General features: G+C 48.1%; 3 protein-coding genes across 10 annotated transcripts in view; 2 read left to right on the top strand and 1 right to left on the bottom strand.

The window, feature by feature from the left end:
• EMID1 (EMI domain containing 1) overlaps nt 1-2,822 on the top strand; it is a 55,389-nt gene extending 52,567 nt beyond the window's left edge. For all 7 annotated transcript variants that reach the window (XM_017855542.1, XM_017855543.1, XM_017855544.1 and 4 more), the window contains one exon: nt 2,044-2,822. In XM_017855542.1, the coding sequence (XP_017711031.1) occupies nt 2,044-2,295 (252 nt within the window). In that variant the 3' untranslated portion in view covers nt 2,296-2,822. The remainder of the gene's footprint in view (nt 1-2,043) is intronic.
• A 257-nt stretch (nt 2,823-3,079) lies between these two features.
• Nucleotides 3,080-10,549, bottom strand: RHBDD3 (rhomboid domain containing 3). Of its 2 annotated transcripts, none has more exons than XM_017855547.1 (7): nt 10,302-10,549; nt 9,985-10,132; nt 8,054-8,243; nt 6,539-6,922; nt 3,915-4,077; nt 3,542-3,829; nt 3,080-3,460 (listed from the first exon to the last, which is right to left on the bottom strand). In XM_017855547.1, exons 3-7 carry the CDS (start codon nt 8,199-8,201, stop codon nt 3,283-3,285), a joined length of 1,161 nt encoding a protein of 386 aa, XP_017711036.1. In that variant the 5' UTR covers nt 8,202-8,243; nt 9,985-10,132; nt 10,302-10,549; the 3' UTR covers nt 3,080-3,282. The 2 variants fall into 2 exon arrangements, with proteins under 2 accessions (XP_017711036.1, XP_017711037.1); XM_017855548.1 differs by having other exon boundaries at nt 3,099-3,460; nt 10,241-10,517.
• Nucleotides 10,550-10,567: 18 nt separating this feature from the next.
• The window catches only part of EWSR1 (EWS RNA binding protein 1), a 46,089-nt gene continuing 31,652 nt past the window's right edge, over nt 10,568-25,004 (top strand). Inside the window, exons 1-7 of the mRNA XM_017855530.1 lie at nt 10,568-10,902; nt 14,649-14,685; nt 14,813-14,864; nt 16,174-16,297; nt 16,698-16,715; nt 20,445-20,631; nt 24,387-24,554. Coding sequence (XP_017711019.1) covers nt 10,890-10,902; nt 14,649-14,685; nt 14,813-14,864; nt 16,174-16,297; nt 16,698-16,715; nt 20,445-20,631; nt 24,387-24,554 — 599 coding nt within the window. The 5' untranslated portion in view covers nt 10,568-10,889. The remainder of the gene's footprint in view (nt 10,903-14,648; nt 14,686-14,812; nt 14,865-16,173; nt 16,298-16,697; nt 16,716-20,444; nt 20,632-24,386; nt 24,555-25,004) is intronic.

The following is a 25,004-nucleotide window of genomic DNA, read 5'->3' as shown; positions in this document are numbered from 1 at the left end:
GGGACTCTGCGTTGGGTCCTGGAAGATCCCATTGAGTGTGCCAGGTGGGGAAGTGGGCAGGGCAGCCTTGAGAGAGTCCTGCCTGTGCAGAGGCCCAGAGGCTGGGAAGGGTATGGGGTCTGCTTCCAAAGCTCCTCCCACAGTGCCGCATGCTTCTCTAACTTCTAGAAACTTCAGTGGCTAGCTCCCAGACCTCCTCCCCTCTTACAGAGAGGGGCCAAGGACCAAATCTCAGGCTCTCAGAACCTTTTTAGGTGTCCCCACCTTCTCTCTGAGGATTGGGGCAGGAGCCAGAAGGGGCACATTTGGGCCACCATGGCTCTGGATCTGTCCCTGCCTTCAGCCAGCTCTGTCTCTGACAGCCCAGGGAGAAAAGTGCCAGGCACCTCAGAAGTCCCACACCCACTGCCAGTGGCCCCTCGAGCCAGCTGGGGTCAGGGCTTGGAGGGACAGGTCAGAGGAGTGGGAGATGGGACCCTCCCCATTGGCCCAACATACACATCAGGTGCTACTGAAGACCCAGATGGGGTTCCTGTTTAGGTTATAATCAATAATTATAATAGTATCAGCTGCCACGTGTCTGGCTCACCTGGGCTGGATCGATCATCTCCAGTCTCTTAGAGTAGTAAGCCTGCTAGGTGAGCGATGCCATGGCCATTTTACAGATGAAGAAACAGGCTTGGAGGCTCTTGTGACTGCTTCAGGGTCACAGGAATGGGAATGATCAGGCTAGGGGTCCACCCCAGGTCTCTCCTCTAACATGCTGGCCCTTTGGGCTTCACCAGCAAAAGTTTGCTGACTCTACCACTCATCCAGGACCCCAAATTTGACTGTGACAAACTCACAGGGACCAGACCTGCAGGAGACCTGGGTGGAAGCGACACCAACCTAGTAACCATAATAATCCAGCATTTCCTGTGAGAACCACTTTCCAGTCCTGGTCATGGTAAACACATGTATCACAAGGTGTAAAAACGGGACTATTATCCCCACGTTCCAGATGACGCTCAGAGGTTCTGCGACTTGCCCAAGGCCACATAACTGGCACAGTAGGACCAGGACATGATCCTAGCTGGCACTGGGGCCAGTGCTCTGTGCCGCTCCCCTCCCACGCTCCTTGAGTTAAGGCATGGAATGTCCCTTTCAGTGACCACATATGCCTGTCTGCTCCAGGAGCCCTCCTCTCAACCCGGAGGTGCATGGGTGGCTGGGCCACACAGGGTCAGGGCACAGTCATGATTACGAGGGGATAGCCTACCACTCCCTACCAGTGCCCTCAATGGGAACCTGGTGTTCACCAGAACCCAAGTATCTGTCCTATGGAGGCTGAGCCAAGTCCTCCCCTGTGGCCCTCTCCTCCCTGAGTGTCCATCTCCCCCTAGAAAAACAGCCTATTCTGACCTGCCTGGCCTGCTCATTTTACTTCGGGAAGGGCTGAGATGATAGCCACGGAAGGCTTCCTGGAGGAGATAGCTCCTACCCTCGGTTTTGAAAGTTGAGTAGTTTTCCAGTTCCGTCCGGAACTGTCCCTGTTTTAGCAATGAGACAACTGAGACCCTGATAGAGGTCCAGCTCGCCCAAGACTGCACAGTAGGTCAGTGGCAGAGCCTGGCCTCCTAAGCCCTTCCCTCCAACTGGTGGCCTAGCCCAAGTCTGTTCCCTAGCCTCAGTTTACCCAGCTACCACACAGAGGATGATTCAGGACACACCTCCACCCCAAAATGAATAGAAAAAGCAGCAGCCTTTATGTGAAGCATTCACGGCATGCTAAACACTTCCTAAAGGCGGTGGGTGTGGTTAACCCCACTTGACAAAGCAGGAATCAGAGGCACTGAGTGCTCTCCTTGGGTTGGGGGGCTGGTAAGTCCTGGCAGACCCCAATCTGTAGACCCCCTTTCCCACAGCTCTGCAGCCAGATACCAGGGTGGATTACACCTGGCAGAGGGTGCCCAGTTCTGCCACCCCCTAGAGGGCCAAGGGGAGGTGGGTACCTCACATGAACCACCCTGATGTGGCCTCTCTCCTTCTCCTTCCCTCCGGCAGAACCAGAGATGGGGTCTGGGGCAGGCCCTGCCGGCACAGGCACCCCCAGCCTCCTTCGGGGCAAGAGGGGCGGACATGCAGCCAACTACCGGATCGTGGCCCCCAGGAGCCGGGATGAAAGAGGCTGAGGGCGGTGGCGGCCCCTGGGGCAGACCAGGCCAGGCTTCCCCTCCTACCTGGACTCGGCCAGCTGCCTCCAGGGACCGCCCGTCCATATTTATTAATATCCTCAGGGTCCCTTCTGCCATCTAGGCCTTAGGGGTAAGCAGGTCTCAGTCCTGGCACCATGCACATGTCTGAGGCTGAGGAGCGGCTGAGAGGAGAGGCTTGGGCCTGTTTCCCTCTGTGAAGTGGGGGGAGGCAGGCCTTCAAGGAGGGGTAGAGGTACAAGGCTTTGTCTCATCTGCTGTCTGAGTATCCAGGCCCAAAGGCACTGAGGGAGTCAGGAACTGGGGCTTAGCACATGCAGGGATGACAGGGCAGGGAGCAGTCTTCCTCTCTCTCCTCCCCAGCCAAACCTCGGGGAGCCCTCCTGTGCCCCTCCCTCCTTGTTGTCCAGTGCTGGGTTCCCCACCCCAAGGTCAAGCTGCCCAATCCTGACTGGATCACCAGGGGCTTCTTGCCTCAATTCTCCCCTCTGAGCCCCTAGGCCCTCCGCATCTCAGGTTGGGGATGGGGACGTGGAGAGGAAGGGGCTGCCTGCTCCCACAAATGCTTGTGACAGATGCCAGGAGGTAGATGTGTGCTGGCCAATAAAGGCCCCTACCTGATTCCCCGCAGCCTGGTCTCGGTGTGTGGTTAGATGGGGGCAGCTGGGAATGAGAATACGATGGGAGGAGAGCTGGAAATGGGTAGTGAAGAATGCTCTGTGTTGGAGGACAGAGCCTCCTGGAGGTACAGGCTACATGGTGCAGGGCCAGGAAGCCTGTGTCTCCAGACATCAGGGAACAGCTGTCCCACAACTGGTCATTCATTTGGTGCTCACTCATTCATTCATCCCCCTGATGCCAACACAGAAGAGTCAAACACAACTGCTGCCTCCAAGGAGGTCCAGGTTGAAAAACAAACTGGTTTTTATTCTAAACACATACTAGGGCAGCATGCTGGCCTCTCCTGCCTCCAGAGGTGCCCCTGCTCCCCACTGTGGTCCTCAGTAGACAGAGCAGGAGCTCGGGCTACCCACATGCAGCCCAGCCCTTAGCACCCAAGGGCCTGCCTGTGCCCCACTCTCTGCCTGGGCTAGGGAAGCCCAGGACCCTCGGAGTGGGCAGGCCCACCCTTTCCCTGGGTCACCAGGGTCTCAGTGCCCACTTGTCCTCCAACCAGCAGTGACACGGCACCCTCCACGCGGCCTGTGGCTGCCAGTGCCACCACCGCCTGCTCCGTGGGGAAGCCCATGCGCTCCAGCTGCTGCAGCCTGTGAGGGGACACGTGGGGAGTGTCAGGGCCACACCGGCCCCTACACCAGGGGACCCCCCCTCTGCCCACTCCACCTTACCGCAGAGAGGAGACAGAGGACTTGGACAGCCATGGTGCGCTCTGGGGCCCCTGGGCTGGCCCGTCAAGAAGTGAGGCCTGGATGCCCTCCTGCAGCATCTGCTCATCCAAGGCCGCCCACATCGGAGTCCCTGGGGAGAAGCTGGCCCCAGCCCAGTCCAGGCTGGCCTCTGAGGAGCCCTCCCAGGTGGGCTGCACAGGCCTCAGGCCTGGTGGGGGCAGGGCTGAGCCTTCACAGTGGGACCAGAGGTCAGGGGAGGCTACATAAGGCGGTCCAGGGATGGGAGGCCTGGAGGAGTGGGAACAGAAGAGGGCCTGACTGCCAGCCCTGCCACAGTGCCCACCTGGGCTGGCATCCCCCCCATCACCCTCACCTCAGTCCGGCAGGATGGGTGACAGGCAGCTCCGCCAGGCTGCCCGGGGTGGGAAGGAGCCTCAGGGGCCAGCACCCCGCCAAGGTCCCGCACAAAACACCCTCCTGCAGTGCCTGCAGCCGTCGCTCTGAGGGTTCCAGCCACCGGAAGGCCCCAGCTGCGTCTGTCTGCCCGGGGCAGGGCGGCCAGTCAAGGAAAACCAAAAGCAGCCAGCGGTGGGCCCACGCCACAGGCCAGGCCCCATGCCAAGTGTGCTGGCCACCATTCCCTCCCATCTCCTCACTGTGGCCCAGCATGGAATAGCATCACCCTGGTCAGCAGCAGAGGCTCAGAAAGGAAAAGGGATCTGCCTGAAACTACTCAGCCAAACAGAGCCAGGTATGCCTTACCCCAAAGCCTGGGCTCACCCCTGACCCACTCTGTTCCCAGAACCCTGTGCACCTTTTCAGGTCTGTAACTCAAGGCCCACCCTTCCTGGAAGAAGTCCCATGGATACACCCGCTCTTGCCTTCAGACAGGCCTGGATAACTCCTGTCCCCAATCCAGAGTATAGGGGCCAGCCTGTTCTCTCCGGTGGCACTGTTTTCCCTGATAGGTATGAATCATCTTAGGGCTGGACGAAGTGGCTCACAGCTATATAATCCCACCACTTTGGGAGGCTGAGACGGGAGGATCACTTGAGGCCAGGAGTTCACGACCAGCCTAGGCAACATAGACCCGTCTCTACAAAAAAAATTTTTAAATTAGCTGGACGTGGCAGTGTATACCTGTAGTCTCAGCTACTGAGGTGGCTGAGGCAAGAGGATCACTTGAGCCCAGGAGTTTGAGGCTGTAGTGAGCTATGATGACGTTGCCACACTCCAGCTTGGGTGACAAAACAAGACCCTGTCTCTAAAAATTTAAAAAACAAAAAAGGTAAAATGTTACTTCAAAATGCAATCAACAACAAAATTATTGTTTTTTATTGAGATAAAAATATACATCAGTAATTTACCATCTTTGTAATTTTAAATGCACAGTTCGGGGGTAATAAATACATTTATATACTTAAGTTTTCTTTTCATCCATACTAGCTCCCTGCTTTCCTGACTTCTGGTAGCCACCATGCCATACTCTGTCTTCATGAGATTCACTGTTTCAGCTGCTGTGAGTGAGAACATGTGGTATTTGTCTTTCTGTGCCTTATTTAATTTCACATAATGGCCTCTAGCTCCATCCGCACTGCTGCAAATGATAGGGCTTCATTCTTTTTTACACCTGAGTAATATCCCATTGTGTATATACCACGTTTTCCTTATCCATTCATCCACTGATGGGCACTTAGGTTGACTCCATATCTTGGCTATTGTGAATAGTGCCACACTAAATGTAAGAGTGCAAATATCTCTTTGATGCATTTATTTTCATTCTTGTGGATATACCCAGTAGTGGAATTCCCAGATAATACGGTGGTTCTATTTTTAGTTTTTTGAGGAACCTCCATACTGTTTTCGTAATGGCTGTACTAATTTACATTCCCAGCAGCAGTGTATGAGGGCTCTCTGTCTTTTTGATATGAGCCAGTTTAACTGTGGTGAGGTGATGTCATGTTGTGGTTTTGACTTGCATTCCTGTGATTAGTGATGTGGAGCATTTATTCATATTCCTGTTGACCATGTGTATGTTTTCTTTTNTTTTTTTTTTTTTTTTGAGAGGGAGTCTTGCTGTCTTGCCCAGGCTGGAATGCAGCGGCACTATCTTGGCTCACTGCAGGCTCTGCCTCCCGAATTCAAGCAATTCTCCTGCCTCAGTCTCCCAAGTAACTGGGACTACAGGCGCCTGCCACCACACCCAGCTAATTTTGTTTTTTGGGGTTTTCTTTGAGACTGGGGTCTCGCCCTGTCGCCCAGGCTGGAGTGCAGTGGCACGATCTCGACTCATTGCAACTGCTGCCTCCCAGGTTCAAGCAATTCTCCTGCCTCAGTCTCCTTAGTAGCTGGGATTACAGGCACACACCACCACGCCCAGCTAATTTTTGTATTTTTAGTAGAAATGGGGTTTCACCACATTGGCCAGGCTAGTCTCGAACTCCTGACTTTGTGATCCGCCCACCTTGGCCTCCCAGTGTTGGGATTACAGGCGTAAGCCACTGTGCCTGGCCTAAGTTTTTTATTTTTAGTAGAGATGGGGCTTCACCATGCTGGTCTCAAACTCCTGACCTCAAGTGATCTGCTCGCCTGGCCTCCCAAAGATCTGGGGTTACAGGCGTGAGCCACTGCGCATGGCCAGGCTTTTAATTTTTTTAATTTTTATTTTTTTGCTCAGAGTGGTTTGGCGATTCTGGGCCTTTTGTGGTTCCATATAAATTTTAGGATTATTTTTTCTATTTCTGCGAAGAATGGCATCGATATTACAGGGAGCCCACGGAGCCCTTTACATTGTAATTGGCACCTCCACCAAGCCATGACCCCCCAGGTCCCAGCCCAGAGCATGTCCCAGAGGAAGACTTGGAGAAGCTCCTGGAATGTGTGTGCACGGCTCCTTGGTATTGCTTGGGACTTCACCCCTTTGTGCCACTTCCTTCCTAGGCACCCACCCACAGAACCCACACATCCCCACGGGCCCTGGGCTCAGGCAAAGGATACAGGCCAGACCAGCAAGGAGGCCACAAAGGAGCTGCAGGAAGGGTGGCTCAGAGCTGAGCAGTGGGGTCAGGACAAGCAGCAGCCATGGTGGCAGCCATGGTGGCAGTGCCCCACGGGGTCGTCTAGGGTGGTGTCCCTCCCCAGCCAGCATGGCCAGGTGGACAGGCATGTATCCACAGCTGCCGGCTGCACCGGACACCCCAAGGCCTGCCAGCAGTACTGCCAGCAGCCCAGAAGCCAGGGCGAGCAGAGCTGAGGCATGCAGGAATCTCAATGTGCCCAGGTGGCACTCCTGCTGCCAGCCCAGAGTGGGCAGGAGCAGCAGGCTCAGAAGCAGGCCTGGCAGGGCCGTGTGGCCCAGGACATGGGTCAGCAGTCGGTGCACTGGGAGAGAGAAGGGGCTTATGTGCCAGGTTAGTGGCCCCAACATCCAAGGCTGCCCCAGGTGTGCCAGGTTGAAGGTTACCCTACACCAGGGCCACCTGCTGAGCCCACCTCCCCTCCCCAGGAGCCAGTCTGCCCACAGTCAGCCCTTAATCATTGGTGGACGGGACCAAGGACTTCCAAACACTGTGGCTACGCCTCTGTGGTATTAAACAGAACACACCGCACCTGCCACTCAGTCTTTGCACTGACAACCTGCTACTGAGCACTCACTATGTCCCAGACACCATGAAGGTACTCTGCTTCTGTATTTACTAAATCATACCTGGCTGAGAGCATGAGATGGCCTGCTTCAATCCTGGAGCTACCCCATTCCCTCAAGCTGTGTAACCCTGGTCAAATCACTTAACCTCTCTGAGCATCATTGGGGGTCCTCAAATACAAACTGGAGTTGTTATTATTGGGAAACAGGTGCTCAGCTAAGGTCCCTCCACGAACCTCCAATACCTCCTCCTCCCATCCTCATGCTTAGCTGAAAGTCTTAGTTGTTTTCTCTTTTTTTTTTTTTTTTTTTTTTTTTTGAGACAAAGTCTCAGTCTATCACTCAGGCCGGAGTACAGAGGCACAACTTCGACTCACTGCAACCTCCACCTCCCAGGTTCAAGTGATTCTCCTGCCTCAGCCTCCCGAGCAGCTGAGATTACAGGCATGTGCCACCACGCCCAGCTAATTTTTGTATTTTTAGTAGAGACAGGGTTTCGCCATGTTGGTCAGGCTGGTCTCGAACTCCTGACCTCAAGTGATCCACCTGCCTTAGTCTCCCAAAGTGTTGGGATTACAGGCGTCAGCCAGTGCGCCTGGCCTTAGTTCTTATTTCAAGGAAAAGCTGCCAGACCGGGTAACCATGAGAAAAGCACTCCTACCCACAGGTTCCAGCCCACCCCGCCGAATCCTCTGCCTCCCTTCTTGGCTGTGGATGTGCTGAGCATGCTCCTAAGGCCACGCTTCCCCCGGGACACTGGGCCCCATCCCTGCTTGACGCCTGGAGGCCTTGTGCTGCTCCTGCCAACTGGGCCCAGGCCCTACAGCAAGTCTCCTGCTTCCTCCAAGGTCCATGTGGCTGGCCCTCACCCTGCCAGGGGTCCAGCAACAGCTCCGGGGCCAGGACCAAGCTGGGGCCGGCCCCCACCAGCCACAGGCTGCTCATCAGCAGCATCAGGACTGAGGAGGCGAGAGGCAGCGCCGGGGACAGTGGGCCATGGGGGCCCCTGGCATGCATAGCTTGGTTGAGGATGGTCAAGGGTGGTCCTAGGGCTGTGCGCTGGGGGTAAAAGAAAAGAACAAGTTGTTATTGGAGGTTTTGTCTCACCAATACCCTCTCCAGCACCTCATCAACAGCCCTATTTTACAGAGGTGGAAACAGGCTGGAGAGGCAGGCCCAGAAGCTTGGCCATAGTGGAGCTCAGACCCTAACCCATGCACTCATAAGCCATCTTGCCATTCCACTCACCTCTGTTTAAGGACTGGCAGGGGACAGGCATAGAGACTCCTGAGTCCTGAGGGGCCCAAACTCCCAAAAAGAGGGGTTCAGCCCCTCACCCCCCTGGGCGAATTCAGGGCCATCTCTAGCCCTCTTCTGTCCTCCCCCTTCCCTCAGGCTACTACCTCCCTCCTTCCTCCCCCACCCTGTGCCCAGCCTTAATGCTCCAGATGGTTTCAGTTGCCCTTGACCCTGGAGTGGGGCCAGCCAATGGGCAAGCAGACTGGGGAAGGGTGGGGCAGAAGGGCAGGAGTCCCACACCTTGAGCCATACTAAGAGACCTGGGACTGAGACATCCCCTTTGAGGGTGAGCCCATCCACCGTAAGCCTCCTCCTGCATCCTTACTGGCACAGCCCCTCTGGCCCTAGCTCCCCTTTCCACAGGAAGGCTTCAGTATGGGCTCCACCTCTTTCTGCTCTGTGTCCCAAGGCAAGTTTCCAACCTCATCTTTTTACAGATGAGCCTCATTTTACAGATGAGCCTCTCCCTTTTCATCTGTAAAATGGGAATTCAGAAATTCCTTTCCTCAGAGGATGATGAAATAAAAAGGAATAGGCTAAGGTGGGCCCTGGCCCACAACTCTTGCTCCATAAATCATAGCAATCCCCACTAATCATGGCGGGCGTTGGTAGCCACCAGCTGGCCCATCGAGAAGGCCTCAACATGGAGGTGGCTGCTCCAGCCTAGCTGGTCCCAGCTTTGGCCCTCAAACATGGCCTTTCCCTGCCCACCAAAGCAAGGCCTTCTCCCCTGTGCTCTCCTCTTGCATCCAGCCTGTCCTCCAGGGCCTGTAGGTCCCTGGTCAAGCCTCTCTGTCCCAGGACTCCCACTGAGCTGATTCAGGGCAGGAAGCAGGATCCCAGAGAGACAAGAAGGCTGCCTAATTTGCTCCCCTGCCAAGCGCCTTCTCCACACCTACCAGTTTCCTGCAGGAAAAATGTGGAAAGCTCCTCTGCCTGCATTGTCCTTCCCTCCATTTCGCCAGTAGGCAAACTCCTATTTTACTCTTGGAAGCCTAGCTCAAATATCCCTTCCCCTCCTCTGGCCCCCCAACATCAGGGATCTTATCTTTAGGAGCACAGCTTGACTAGTCTGTCTCCCTAGGCAGGTGGTCTGAGCTCATGGCTCCTCTGATCCCCACATTCCCCAGGGTATTCGCAGCACACAACCAGTGCTTTATATATGTTCACTGAAAAAAGGACACTAGCTTGACTCCTGGTCCTGCTGAGGGATTTGAAGGTGAACCCTGCCCTTTGTGGACCCGGGTATCCACCTAGGGGGCTGGGGTTAGAGGTCCAGAAAGGTGGGCAGGGCCAGCCTTGCCTGGAGGCAGGGTTTGGGGCCAAGACACCCACCTTAAACCTCCTCCTGTATCCTCACCTCACAACCATTCCCCAGCTCTGGGCACCTTAGCAAGGGGGAAAGGCTTGCCCGTGGACACTCGGAACTGGGACTTGAGCCCCCTGGACCTCACTTTCTTCAATCTATGAAACGGGCAGTGCACCACCAGGCCCTGCCTACCTTACTGGGAAGCCGGGAGGGCAGAAAGACAAGGACGAAGATTCTTCCGGGTGGTGGATAGAGTAGGGGGTCCCAGGATCTGTCTGGTTCGAACTCAGCTGGGGACTTTGCAAAGATACTCAATTTCCTTGGACCTCAGTTTCCCCTTCTGTAGAAACAAGGGTATTGGATGAAGGATGATTAAAGGGCGTGCTCCACCTCGACCGTTACCGGGGATGGGGTCTCGGGGACAGAAACGGCGTTCGAGGCCTCCCACCTAGCCGACCGGCCTCGGGGCCCTTCCCCGCTGGCCCGGGCCACGCGTCCCGGGTACTCACTGCAGAGCGCGCCCAGCAACCCCGAAAGGCCGGTCGGGGACCCAGGCTGGGAGTCGGGACTCTAGCTCCAGGGCGAGATCGGGAAACCCTGAATCCATTCCGCGCACACCCGGCCGCGTGACCCCGGCCGACCGGCTGGCGCGCCACCCATTCCCCGCGGCCCGCGGATTAGTCAGCAGTTGTTCTAGTCCGGGTCCCTTCCCCCAGCCCTCCCGCCGATCTCCGTCTCCCTGCAGGGCAGACTCTTCAGCGACGGTCCCTAGAGCCAGCGGACGGAACCATTGCAAACAACCTAGCCTCGTGAAGAGAGCCTCTCCGGTTTCACACTGAGACCCGTTCACCCGCGCTCTGGCCCCTTAGGTGCTATTTTGGCTCGAGTGTCACGTCGGGCGCTCTTTAGAGAGATTGGGACAAGGGTTGCGGACGCGAAGAACGAGAAAGCCGTGGTTCATCCCTCCTGACCCCACCCCCGTGGCCTAGCCTGATGGTCGCGCCCGGGGTTGCGGGATTTGCGCCTGCGCAGTGCGGCGCCTAGAGGGAAAGCGAGAGGGAGACGGACGTTGAGAGAACGAGGAGGAAGGAGAGAAAATGGCGTCCACGGGTGAGTATGGTGGAACTGCGGTCGCGCCGGCGGTAGCCGGAACGCCCAAACTGGCGGTCGTTTGTCTCTGGGCTTGGCTGGGAAGACTGAGTGGAGTTTCCGAGAGGGGTTTGAGGCACCCGCCGCGACCTGACGAGCCCGGGGATCCGCGTTCCTCTCCCCTCCCCCCACCGGGCGGGCCGGTTCTGGAATCTTCCGGCTCCCGCGGCGCGCAGGGGGCTCGCTGCGGCGGGGGCGCGCGGGGCCCGCTTTGGCCTCCATTGTGTGGCGGTCCTCGCGCCCTGCGCTCCGGGCCTCCCGCCACGTGGGCGGGGCCTGCGGCCTTCGAGGCCCTGCGTGAAGCGGAGGATTTGGCCAGCCCTCGAGCCGGTCACTGTGAAACCGCCGGGGGGGCCGCAGGCTGCCTCCCTCCGCGTTTTCAGGGTTTCCCAAGAAACCAGGGAAAAAAGCAAAGAAAGATACCGTGGATTTGTGGGCCGAGGGGTGCCGGCCTATGAGCGGGAGCCCCGTCATCTTTAAGGCCCAGTCGGCTGGGGCGTCTGGCGCTGCCGAACTGCCCCCTCGGCGTCTTCCAGCCCCAAGCCGAACTTCTGCCCGCCTGGACTTTAGACAGAATGTACTTCCCTCCTCCAGGGCCCCCAGTTTGCCGCTTTTTTGGGCTTCTCCATTTTATCGTTATTTATTAATCCACGCCCTCCCCTCCCCCAAAACCAATTAAGTGGCTTCCCAGGGCCCTTTTTCTGCAAACGCCGAGGGACATCCGTTGTATAATAAGGCCAGCCTGGATCGAGAGACGAGAAATGCTACCAGTAAGATATTTCTGGCCTCTCTAACCTAGGAGGAACAAAAGGCCGAGCCTGCATTTGAATTATGTTTCAGCAGTGGTCTCGCACGTTTATTCGCCTGCGTTAGGCCGGCAGGCCTGTTGATTTCGTAGGTCGACAGAGGAAAGGGAAAAGAGGCCAGTAGAGGCGATCTTAAAGGCACTTGAAAGCAAGCCCCGGATGGGAACTCCAAAGTGGTCCTTGATGGAAGGAGCATTTAAGAGTGTCGCCTAGCCACCACCTGCAGGTCACAAGCTGTGGGTACACTAGCCCGCGGAAATTGGCAGGGTGGAGCATTTTTGCCTCTGGGGGTATTCTCAGGCCACCTGGTTCCAGGCCTTAGAGACAGTGAGAGAAGATGAGAGGAAAGACAGGAACAGCTCTGGACCCTCCAGAGTTCTTAGAGTCCAGAATCCAGCAATTTAAGGACAGTTTAAGAATTCACCCCATCTGTGTGGTCAATAAACAGGTAAGTGTTGGGTGTTCTTGCTGGGATACCAAGAATGCCGGTAGAAGAGAGGACTCTGAAATACCACAGCTAACCTCCTGGTGGAAAGTGGTTTCCTAGGTGCCCTATCCACTCTCTTCTCCTCTGCAAAAGCCTGAAAAGGCAAAACGTGTGCGTTGACATTTTTGCATGGCCGGGCATGTCTTTTTTCAGTCAACTTTGTTCAAACCTTGTTCACTAGTAACTACCATGTGCTTGTACTGTATTAGAATTATAGTTGTGGTTTCTGTTGACACAAAGTAAACACATTAAGCCTGGCTGGGGGGCCTTCAGAGAGTCACATAAGTAATCTGGGCCTTAGTTTCTTTTCCTGTAAAATACAGAAGTTAGGCTAGACCTGTTAAGCTTTTGAGCCTTTCTGACCTTCCTGCATAATCATTCCACAAATTTGTCCCATGCTGACTTCAACTCAGGTAGTGTGAAGCAGCTTCCATAGTGACTGCTATAAAGTGTTAAAGCATTGCCTTGGGTTAATAATAATAGAGGTTTTCTCTCCTTGTGTGTATCTCATGTAGAAAAGACTCGCTGCAATCTAGAACCCCCACCCCTCAATCACAGTGAAGTGATTTTTAGTGAAGTCTGTGGCTCACTTTTGGGGGTTAAAAACAAACACGGTTGCTGAATAATCTGACCAGTTTGTAATTGTATTAGGTTGGTGCAAAAGTAATTGTAGTTTTGCCATTTTAATGACAAAATCCGCAATTACTTTTGCACCAACCTAATAGCTTGTTTGAGGTCCGGTGATGTTTGTGTGCTCTAGGAAGATAAATGTAAGTTCATGAAACAAATTTGCTACCTTCCATAGCCCACCGGTTAGTATAGGGCCGAATCCTCTGGTTTCTCACTGTTAAGAGGTCATTAGTTGTTCCATATCAGCTTTGCCAGTTTTATGTTTTACATAACTACTATTGTGTAAAAGTCGTCTTGGAAACTACTTACAGGTCGGTGATTTAGAATCATTTCTCAAAGACCTTAACAAAACGTGGGTTAAAATATTTGATGTTGAATGATTCATTGCTGTGTTTATTTTGTGGATGCCACGTGGAAGAAATGATTTGCATTTAGTTTTAATGTCACAGAGAGTATGACTTGTAGTGCTATTGAAAATACCTTTAAGATTGCCATGAACAAATTATTTTTTCATTATAGGTAGCCTTTGGGCAGTTGATTTGATCTTCTTGGTGATTCAGGGTTTTGAGTTACGAGTGTGTACAAAGGAAAGAAAGTAGTCCACTAATAAAGTATAGAGAGGTAGACAGATAAGCCAACGTGAAGAGATGGATTCAGCAAAGCTCTCTCAGGCCGCTGAGGGATTGTGAGGCTGGCTTTGGATTGCGTGAAGTGGATGCAATGAAGAGCTGTCAATTGTTGATTTTGGATAAGGGACTACTTTCTGATTGGAAAATAAAGGACCCCCTTTTTCCGTCCTAATGGCAGTACTGTCTTCAGACAGAACAAGATATGTATTCTTATGGAGAAGAAAGAATTGGGCAGAATTTTCTAAAATAATTAACTGCCTTTAAAAAAACTAAACTTATCTAACTTCAATGCAGTAGTGCTCTAAAACTATTTTCTGTTTGTTTTACTACTTGTAGACACCTCAGTGGACCAGAGTTTTTGGTCCCTTTGGACGCATGTTGTAAATTTCATAGGAAAAGGAAAATTATAGGGAGGTTTACTTTTTAAAGTTGAAATCATTTTGAGTTGTATGAGAGACAATGATGTTGCCAAATTTTTCCCAGAAAGATTAAATGCTTTTTCGTCTTTGCCTGTCTTCAGGATTCTGCCTTAGTTCTGCTTCACCAGGATTTATAATATATCTAGCTTTTAAGTTGTTGCACAAATGTAGTTCTGACACAGCAAACCCTTTAAAACACTGGAGTGTGGTGACTGCCCTCTTTTCTGCCATTCTGTTTCACTGTCGTTGAGCTAGGGAATGGTGGTTTGTCTAACTTGCTAAAGGGAGGGGAGTGAAAACTCGTTTTTGAGGAGAGGTAGGTTCTAACCTAACCAGTCTAGTGTTAAACTTTGTGTTGTTGTTGCATGCCTCCGTTTTATATGAGGGAAAAAACTTCTGATCCTGTTGTTAGTCTGAGATATTGATGATCGTCTGTGTTTCAGATGACAGTCGGAATTGGGTTGGGTTTTGTGGTCATGAGAACATGCAAAGTATACCTGCCAAATCAGCTGATCTTGACCTCATTAGCTAGTCCCATAGTCAAATGTTGAGTTTAACTGACTTAGACTTTTTTTTCTATTAGGTTTTGAGAGATAAGGGGGACTCATTTGGACCTATGTTGGCAGGTCCCCCTATAGTTTAAAGAAATTCTTCCTGCCATGTGAATTCTTTCCCCCTTTTTTCTCTTCTTGTTTCTGCTAACTTTACACTATTTTTTCTCCTCGTTTTCCTCTAGATTACAGTACCTATAGCCAAGCTGCAGCGCAGCAGGGGTAAGTCAGTCTTCTATAACCGCATTTTGTCTGTGATTAATATTTTTTGAGTATGGAGCCTTCTATAATTGTAGAGGTGGTATTTGAATGTTCTCTATTCAAGTTATTGCATTTAATTATTTTGCAGCTACAGTGCTTACACCGCCCAGCCCACTCAAGGATATGCACAGACCACCCAGGTAATCTTTAGGATAATTATATGTAGCTGCACCTCCAAGTAAAATCAGTAAATTATCCAGTTATCTTTCAGTTATCCAGTAAAACAAATGAGTAATGTGTTTGTAATAGTAAAATACCCAGGCATTTCAGACTTTCACAATGGGAGTGTGAAGGACTCCATTCTGCCATCATCAATGAAACCATTCAGAGGCTGATAATTGGCTCTCTATAACTTTTTAGTGTGATTTCTCAAGTTAGGTGCCCTGTTCCATGCTTGGTCCTTCTTCATTGTGTTTAAATTTAGTGAATTTATTCATCATAGCAATTCTGCAAAGAATGAGGATGATATGACCATTCTGCAGAGGAGAACATTGCAGTGCATAGATATTAAGTAACTTGCCAGTGGTCGTACAGTAAGTGGTGGGATTAGCTCTAAAAAACTGGTGACCTAGCCAAGGAGCTCCTGAGTTCTTTCCAGTGAAGAGTCTGTTAAAAAACCTAGGCCAACAGATTCTAGAAATTAGCCTTCTAGTGTTCTCAAGATGATGTTGGATTCTGAAATGATCCATGCCATAAAATGGATACTAATAACTGCCTTGGAAACATGTTCTAGGACAGGCAGAATGTGATGTCTCTGGCAGATCTTACGTAACTGGTCATTTAAACAAATCTAGAGAATAATCATGCTAATATCTGAAAGAACAGCTTATTCCTTGCCTGATTTTAAGTATTATTGATGTCTAAGTTCAAAAGACAGTACTCCTGATGTGCCCACCATAAGAGGACATACAGCGTTCTGGTTCATTTTCTTTGAAGTGGTGTAGTAGTTTTAAAGTCTTTTGTCAGGCTGAAAATCTGGTTTTCAATTTTTTCTGACAGATTTTAGCCCTCTTCATTGCTTTCGCTTTGTTCATTTGTCTTCCTACCTTTCGTTTCCAATCACTAAAACTGTGCTATGCTAAGTGCTGGCAATTAATACACCTGTGCCCTTATTGCTCTTCCCTTGAGAGTGTCTTGTTAATCTCGTGTATAGTTAACTGAGGTTTTGCCTGATTATCTTTTCTTCCCCCCTCTGAGAAGCTGTGAATAACATTACCTACTTATCTAATGAGCTTTTTTTGTAGCTAACTTTTCCATGATATGAGTGAATTAGATAAGGGATAACATTCATGATACTGTGATTATTTGTCTTTTTTTTTTTTTTTTTTAATCTTCTAGAAAGGAATGTTTTTGACTTTGGTTCTCCAATTTAGAAACTTAGCAATCCATTTTATTGCTAAAATACAAAAGTTGATATATGAAGTTCTTGCATTCATTTTTTTGGAGCAGGCATATGGGCAACAAAGCTATGGAACCTATGGACAGCCCACTGATGTCAGCTATACCCAGGCTCAGACCACTGCAACCTATGGGCAGACCGCCTATGCAACTTCTTATGGACAGCCTCCCACTGGTAAGGCCTGCCTTGGAGAGATATTTGGGTTGTTTTGGCTAGGGCATTGGCTAAGAAGCTTATTAGTCATGCTTTTGGATGTATATTCTGGTCCATACCTTGGCATCTGGGGAATCCTTTATTCTTAGGAAGAGGTATTTTCTCTCTTTCTTTCCTACTCTTATAGTCTATAGAATGTGGGTGGGAGAAATTCCAAGAGAGAAAAGAACTTTTAACTGTTTTATACAGCGTATTGAATAATCTCACGACGAAATGGAGACTATTTAAAAGATTTTGCTAATGCTAATACTGAGTAAGAATGAGCCTTCTTAAATTGAGCTGCTTAAAAATCAAACTGGTTTTCACATGTTTGCTTCATCTGATAGTGTACCCTCTACTTTTTGTTTTGTGCTTTCCACAGTAGAAGGGACCAGTACAGGTTTGACTATCCTGCTCATTCTTGCATGGGAAATGCTTTCCATCTTGTCTAACCCTGTAATGTTAATCCTTTAGGTGTTTTCATTTGTTTAACACCCAAACTTTCTAACATCACACACAGCAAGGTGCCAATGAAAAACTGCTTCAGGTGCCATTTGCAGATCCATATCCTATTCTTTATATGATTTTGGGAAAGGTTTTCTTATTTAATATTACTTTGTTTCAAGCCTTAATAATAGTTATTTACCTTCCCAAAGGTATTTCAGATGATTTCTCCCCAGCTGATTTTCCCCTGTTCCCTGAAGGATAGATTGCATGATGAGATTTATGTAGAGGAGCAGACTGCCACCCTGCATGTATCATGTTTGTCTATTGGTTGGTTTCCAGTCCAGACACATTTTATTTTCTGTTTTAAGTGTTATGAATTATTTTAATCCATGATATGTCTTGAATATATATAACATTGTTCCAAGAAACTAAAAAATAAACTATTCTAAGAATTAGAAGAAATGGTATTCTGATGCTGAGGTTGGGTGGGATACATGAAAAATCTATGATAATTTTTTTGTGTTCAGTGCTATGTAATGTTTCAGGCTCTCTATCCCCGCCCCTTTTATTATTGCTATTACAAAGGACTGTTTAATAAAGTCTTAAAGATATCAGAGCTCTTATTTTCAAACTGTCTTTAGTTCTGCATTATATATAGTCCAATTAAGGGGAAAAACTTGTCTGTAATTTATCTCATTGAGTACCAGTGTCCTGATTTTGGTGGGAAGTAATTCCTAACCCGTCCAGGGTGTTTCTCGAATAGGATGGGAAATGTTTATCTAAACATTGTAGTGGTGTTCATTGCAGCTGTGGGAAGAGCTGGAACTAATTTATGCAGTTTGAATTTTTTGGCATAGAATTTTGAAATTGTGAGATAGACTTCATGTATTAAAGCTATTACATTCTTTAAAACAAGTATGATGTGAAAATTAATGTGCCCTAGATCTAACCTTTGGAATCCTTAGATCATTTTACAGGGATGAGACGGAGTGATTTACAGGCAAATTAGTGGTTCTCTAGAGCCATGTATCCCATTGTCATTGGTTGAAAAAGCCCCATCATGACTGTGGGCCTGAAAAGTACAGGTCACTCTAGTATAGAGACTAGTAGCTTTGATGAGCTGGAGATTGCACTTAATAATGTGTGTATAGAATTCATAGTTTATGGGGTGGCCTTATCTCCTTTAATCCTCCCAAGAATTTTGGGGTATAAAACACCAAAATTAAGCCTGATAAGGAAACTGTGTGAACAAAACTAAGCAGGAGTCTAATTGGTGGTGAGTGATTTCAGGCACACAAGCTGCATTTTTGCTTACTTCATGCTGCCTTTGAACATAAAGGTTAGTGGATAATCATTGGAAGGAATAGATAAAATACACTGTTCTCTTCTAGGATTTTAAAATTAAACATCAGAAGAAAGGGGCTATATAAACCTCAATTCAATGGAATTCTTAAAACTTTTAATTTTTACATTGAACAAAAATATTGGTCAGTTTGTGTAATACTTCTTACCACCCTTTTCCTTCGAGTTGTCAGCACATAGTAGGTGTGTTTTCTTTTTTTGCCACTGGTCTTTTTTTTGGTCATTAAATCATTTTGCTCTGTTGATTTTTGTTCATTTTGCTTGGCTGCTTTTGTGGGTACTACAGATTAATTAAAAGATTATTTATTAACCCAGTGTCTATTGTTGTAATCCTTAGCATGACAAGGCCCTAACTGTTGCTGCGTAGTTTTATGACATGAGTTATTGCCCTGATCACTTTTAGTTTTTTGTTTTTTTAATTGCCCTCCTTGTAAATCTTATAGGTATTCTGTCATGTAGTGGGGAGTAATCGGTGTATGAACGGTAGGGTAGATGGTATTAGATTCTAATTAAATTTAAATAAATGAATGCCTTATGTGGTTGACCTTAGGGCTCTGCAAAAAACTTAAGCAGTTCAGATGAACAACATGCCAACTCAAAAACTTTTTTTGCTTGGGGCTTCCTGTTTTCTGAAAGAAACTATGTATACTTTCATATACATTTTAACCCAGCAGTTTTGACAAGGAAATTACTATCTCTGTGTATGATTTCAGAATTTCCTTTTAATATTTGAGATAGAGAAGAAAAGAGTATTATTATACTCTGTGCTACAAAAGGTGATTTTACAAAAGGAAGCTGATACTTGTTTTGGCTAGTATGTGAGGACACTTCAAGGCCTAAATCTTAACTAAAATGGGCAGTCTTGATTCAGGATTTATATTAAATATGGAAACTTTTTCTTCAGTGAGATTTAGACTTTTTTTTTCTCTGATGGATATAAATGCCAGCACCTAGACCAAAGTTTTGTTTTTTTTAAGATAGGGTCTCTTTCTGTTGCCTAGGCTGGATCTTGTCTTACTGCAGCCTGACCTCCCAGCCTCAAGCAGTCCACCCACCTCAGCCTCCCAAGTAGCTGTGACTAAAGGCTCATGCCACCATGCCCAGCTAAGTTTGTTTATTTTTTGTAGAGGCGAGGTCTCATTGTATTGCCCAGGATGGTATCTTAACTCCTGAACTCAAGCAGTCCTCCCATCTCAGAGTCCCAAAGTGTAAACCAAACTTCTGATTGCATGGCTTAATTGTACCCATTGACCATGAGGAAGAAGAGCCCAGCACCAGGAATGGTTGTAACACTTCTTACGATAAAAGGGACTCTAGTTAGGAGCTGCAGACTTTTGTGGTTTTGGTCATGCTCCATGCCCAGGTCCCAAAGGGAAAGGCATGGATCCTGCCTGGTCTGGTAGAGGCAGGAGCTAGGGAGAGAATGCATCTTGCTTTGCAGCATACCTGTGAGAGCAGGTCTTTTCTGACACCTGGTTAGTGAAGTGCTGAAGGGGAGGAGGGACTCTAGGGTTTACCTCCAATATTGCTGAGCAGGAAAAGGCCTTTTGCTTGTGGTAGGTAAGTAAGAGAGGAATGGAGCTGAGTAACTTGATAACCAGGCAGAAATGTGCTTTATGATATGAAAATATTACCTTTTAAATGTTTGGAGCAGTATCGAAGTTTAATTTTAAATAATTAACCAAAAAAGTTTAACCTGTGTTAAGCAACTATAATTTATAGTTTATCTTTATTATTCATGTGCTCAAGTAATTGAGCTTGTGCTTCACGTGATGTAGTGCTTGGAACTAAAAGAAAGTGATTAATTACTACCCAAATTACAGGTTTTGGTGTTAGAACTAGTACCTGGATCATTATTTTGTAATTATTTTAAAATGCTATGTCATTTGCCTTTTACCTTTTTTCTGGGATATTTTATTCCTGCTTGAGGGCATTTTGGGGCATGTAAGTTTGTTCAGAAACTTGTTAAGAAGACCTGCTAGCACAATTAGTACAGACTTGGCAAAAACAGACTTGTCTCCTATTCACAGTGTTCAAGAGGGGTCAGAAGGAACCCTGCTTTCTGTAGCATGACATGCCATTTCTATTAGGTGTGGTTTTAGAGCAAATGAGACAGTTACTTTACCAAAAGCTAGGTATATTCAGAGAACTTAGGCTTTAAATAGTAGTTTGTTGCTACTCTTGCTAAAGGGGGAATATTTAAAGGGATTCAATATCATGATGGTTTAAAAGTAAGTGGTTTACAAATTGTTGTGATAATGAGTGTGTAGGCAGATCTTTAAGGGGGCCTGTAATCTGATGCAGTTCTCCTTTGTTCTAGGTTATACTACTCCAACTGCCCCCCAGGCATACAGCCAGCCTGTCCAGGGGTATGGCACTGGTGCTTATGATACCACCACTGCTACAGTCACCACCACCCAGGCCTCCTATGCAGCTCAGTCTGCATATGGCACTCAGCCTGCTTATCCAGCCTATGGGCAGCAGCCAGCAGCCACTGCACCTACAAGGTAAGGCCACGGTCCCCTTAATGCGTCAGTCTCATGTTGGAGAGAAAGAAACCAACTACATACCCTTAAAGGAATCTGTGGATTAGTTCCTTATTAATGGTTGCTTTCACATACTCTCAGATGTTCACTGTTGTTACATTATAGTAACTGATGTACTAGAACATACCACAGAAATACTTGGCATTTAACAGTGAAATTGGCTGGGAACAGTGGCTCACGCCTATAATCCCATCTCTTTGGGAGGCCAAGGCGGGTGGATCATATGAGGTCAGGAGTTTGAAACCATCCTGGCCAACATGGTGAAACCCGGTCTCTACTAAAAATACAAAAAAATTGGCTGGGCACGGTGGCTCACGCCTGTAATCCCAGAACTTTGAGAGGCTGAGGCAGGGGGTTCACGAGGTCAGGAGATCGAGACCATCCTGGCTAACACGGTGAAACCCTGTCTGTACTAAAAAATACAAAATATTAGCCAGGCGTGGTGGTGGGCGCCTGTAGTCCCAGCTAGTTGGGAGGCTGAGGCAGGAGAATGTCATGAACCCGGGAGGCGGAGCTTATGGTAAGCCGAGATTGCTCCACTGCACTCCAGCCTGGGCAACATAGCAAGACTCTGTCTCAAAAAAACCAGAAAAATTAACTGGTGTAGAGGGCATGCCTGTAATCTCAGCTACTGGGGAGGCTGAGCAGGAGAAGCACTGTAACCTGGGAGATAGAGGTTGCAGTGAGCCAAGATGGCGCCATTGTACTCCAGCCTGGGCGACAGAGCAAGACTCTATCTCAAAAAAAATAAATAAATAAAAGGTGAAATGGTGCCATCCAAGGGCCAACATGAGGAATGACACTGAATAGGTTCTGTGGTTTCACAATGACCTTTTTGGGTAGGAGAAGGCTATTGTTTTAAAGAGTGTGTGTGTTTTCACTCAAAGCAGCATGACTGATAGAATTGTACTTTTTGATGCTTTTATCTTTGGTTTCATTGACCTTGTAAATGGATAACCGCTTTCTCTTTGGGAAAAACATGGTAGTTCACACAGGCAGGAGGGGAAGGGGTGCATCACGTGAGCCAAGAAATGGTCGTATGACCTAATTGTCTGGAAAGAACATACCCGTGTTCAAGAAATCAAACATCACTGCCTCGGCTTAAGCAGTTGACGTGATTTTCTCTACATTATGTAGAGGCTTAATAATCTAAATATTATAGGCAAATAAAAATTCTTAACTGGGTATCCTGCTATAGGATGAACAGAGCTCATACCCCATGACTGGTTAGCAGGTAAACAGTGTTAATATTACTTAACAAAAGATTTTAGGTCTTTGCTTTAGACAGTCACTTAGGTGGCTTCTGGATACAGTCTTGAAGGTACATTGAATTCTGGTTTGAAAGAAGACATTTTGGGGAATAAACAAGAAATCAACTTCTAACCTAGACTTATCTGCTCTAGAGGTAAGAAATTAGCTCTGACAAACACTCGTGAAATTACTTTTAAAGTGCACAGTGAGTAATCAAAGCCACTTGGTAATTTATACTTGGTAGGCAGCCTTTGCGGTAGCTAAGTTAAACTTAGTGGCTTATTCTTGGAAGATTCTCATTTCAGAGTGTCATCAGACGTATGAAGTCCCATTTGATGCTCTGATGCAACAGTATATCCAAGCCATATCTGGGGAGTTTTATGTATGAATTGGGGTTTGATAAGGGACCTATTTCAGCTCGGGAAAAGTTAGTACTTCAACACTCTCTCTGGTTTTCCTGGGTTTTTTTTGTTGGTTGGTTGGTTGGTTGGTTGGTTGGTTTTTTTGAGATGGGGTCTTGCTCTGTTGTCTAGGCTGGAGTGCAGTGGCGAGTGCACCCACCTCCCAGGTTCAAGCCATTCTCCTGCCTCAACTTCCCGAGTAGCTGGGACTATAGTCATGCACCACCATGCCCAGCTAATTTTTGTATTTTTAGTAGAGGCAGGGTTTCACTATGTTGGCCAGGCTGGTCTCGAACTCCTGACCTCAAGTAATCCGCCTGCCTTGGCCTCTCAAAGTGCCGGGATTACAGGTGTGAGCCACCGCACCTGGCCTGGCCTGCCTGTTGATTCTTTGGGCTTTGCTTAAAGTACTAATAGCTCTAACTCAGTCTGCTGCAGCTGTGATGTAAACTGTTAGGGCCAGGGGGTAATAGAAACTCCTGGAGTTTTCCTTGGAATTGAGATTAATTTTCATCGTTTAACAGGGATACTTACTTCCAGGTTCATCCGAGCAGGGAGTTGGGAGGGGTCTCTTTGCCTTACTCTGGTGTTTCCATTACGGAGACTTGGAGCCAAGTTAGATTAATTTATGCAGCCCCGTTTAGTAAATGATTTTTTCTGGTTGGTTGGTTGGTTGGTTTGGTTGGTTTTTTGTTTTTTGTTGTTGTTGTTGTTGTTTTTTAGACAGAGTTTCGCTGTTGTTGTCCAGGCTAGAGTGCAATGGCACAATCTCGGCTGACTGCAGCCTCCGCCTCCGGGGTTCAAGTGATTCTCCTGCCTCAGCGTCCTGAGTAGCTGGGATTACAGGCGCCCACCACCGCACCCAGCTATTTTTTGTAATTTTTTTTTTTTTTTTTTTTTAACCGAGTCACGCTCTGGCATGATCTTGGCTCACTGCAAGCTCCGCCTTCTGGGTTCACACCATTCTTCTACCTTAGGCTCCAGAGTAGCTGGGACTACAGGCGCCCACCACCACAACCGGCTAATTTTTTGTATTTTTAGTAGAGATGGGGTTTCACCGTGTTGGCCAGGATGGTCTCGATCTCTCGACCTCGTGATCTGCCCGCCTCGGCCTCCCAGAGTTCTGGGATTACAGGTGTGAGCCACGGCGACAGGCCAATTTTTTTGTGTTTCTAGTAGAGACAGGGTTTCTCCGTGTTGGCCAGGCTGGTCTCGAACTCCTGGCATCAGGCAATCCACCTGCCTTGACCTCCCAAAGTGCTGGGATTACAGGCATGAGCCACCGCACCCGGCAGTTTGTTTTTTGAGATGGAGTCTCTCTGTCACCGGGGATGGAGTACACGATTAACAGCTCACTACAACCTTCACCTCCCGTGCCCCAGTGGTCCTCCCACCTCAGCCTTCCAAGTAGCTGAGGCCACAGGCATATACCACCATACTTGGATAATATTTTTCTATTTCTGTAGAGGTGTGGTCTCCCTATATTACCAGGCCAGTCTCAAATTCCTGGGCTCAAGCCATCCTCCTACCTTGGCCTCCCAAAGTGCTGGGATTACAGGTGTGAGCCACCATGTTTGGCCTGGTCTGTTTTTAATAAATGAGAATCATAAACCTGCAAATTCTCTAAATTTATGATGCCGTGGACTTACGTAAATGTTACTCCAACCTAAAACTTACATTTTTGTTAGTTTCTAGTCTTCAGCAGTCCCCTTTGAGAAAAAGCATTTATTCCCTAACAGATCACTTCTCCCGGATCACCTAAACTGGTAGCACAGAATATCGCGACGCTCTTTTATAGCTTTTACTGTGATGAATGGCGCATATTAATGTCTCTTCTGTGGATACAGTTGATTCTTCCCCTTCCTTAGCATTGTCTTCAAGCAAATGTAGTTGGACCAGCACTCAGTTTGATGTAGTTTACTTTAGGATTGTATTTATTTCCAGGCTTAATCATAACATTGCTTATTATAGATTTGTAGCATTCTTACCCAGGAGTTTTGTGGTTGGCAGACCACACAAGAAAGGTCACTTTTAATTTTATTTATTTTTAATTTCTCCTCTTAGACCACAGGATGGAAACAAGCCCACTGAGACTAGTCAACCTCAGTCTAGCACAGGGGGTTACAACCAGCCCAGCCTGGGATATGGACAGAGTAACTACAGTTATCCCCAGGTACCTGGGAGCTACCCCATGCAGCCAGTCACCGCACCTCCATCTTACCCTCCTACCAGGTCAGTCTACTTTTTGTGGCAAAACAAAAACTGACAAAACAGTTTTTTTCAGGTTATTGACCAGCTTGCTTTGACCTCTTCAGGTAAGGTATGTTATCTGACTATCGGAGTAGTAAGTCATCTGATCATACTTAGTTACATTAAAGCCTCAGTTCTAGGGTCCCGTAGTGTTGCCTGACAGCTAATAACTATTCTTTCTAAATACAGACAAAAACATTTTTACCACTCTAAGTTCCTTTAAGGTTCTTCCTTTTGCTGTTTTAGTTAACTCAGATAAGAAGCAGAAGTATATGAAAGCATGTAAACAGAACCATAAAAGCCACCTTCCCCAATGCAGTTAGGATAAGTAAAGTGCAGGGCATTATAAATCACCTTAATCATTTTACATTTTACCTAATGCGTAAAGGTTCATTCATGCACTAACCTTTTAATGTTTGGACAACTCTTTTT

Source organism: Rhinopithecus bieti, unplaced genomic scaffold, assembly GCF_001698545.2.
Source record: "Rhinopithecus bieti isolate Rb0 unplaced genomic scaffold, ASM169854v2 scaffold_36959, whole genome shotgun sequence".
In the NCBI taxonomy this organism is placed as follows: domain Eukaryota; kingdom Metazoa; phylum Chordata; class Mammalia; order Primates; family Cercopithecidae; genus Rhinopithecus; species Rhinopithecus bieti.
Note: the sequence above shows the minus strand (reverse complement) of the source record. Positions and strands in the feature narration are given on the sequence as shown.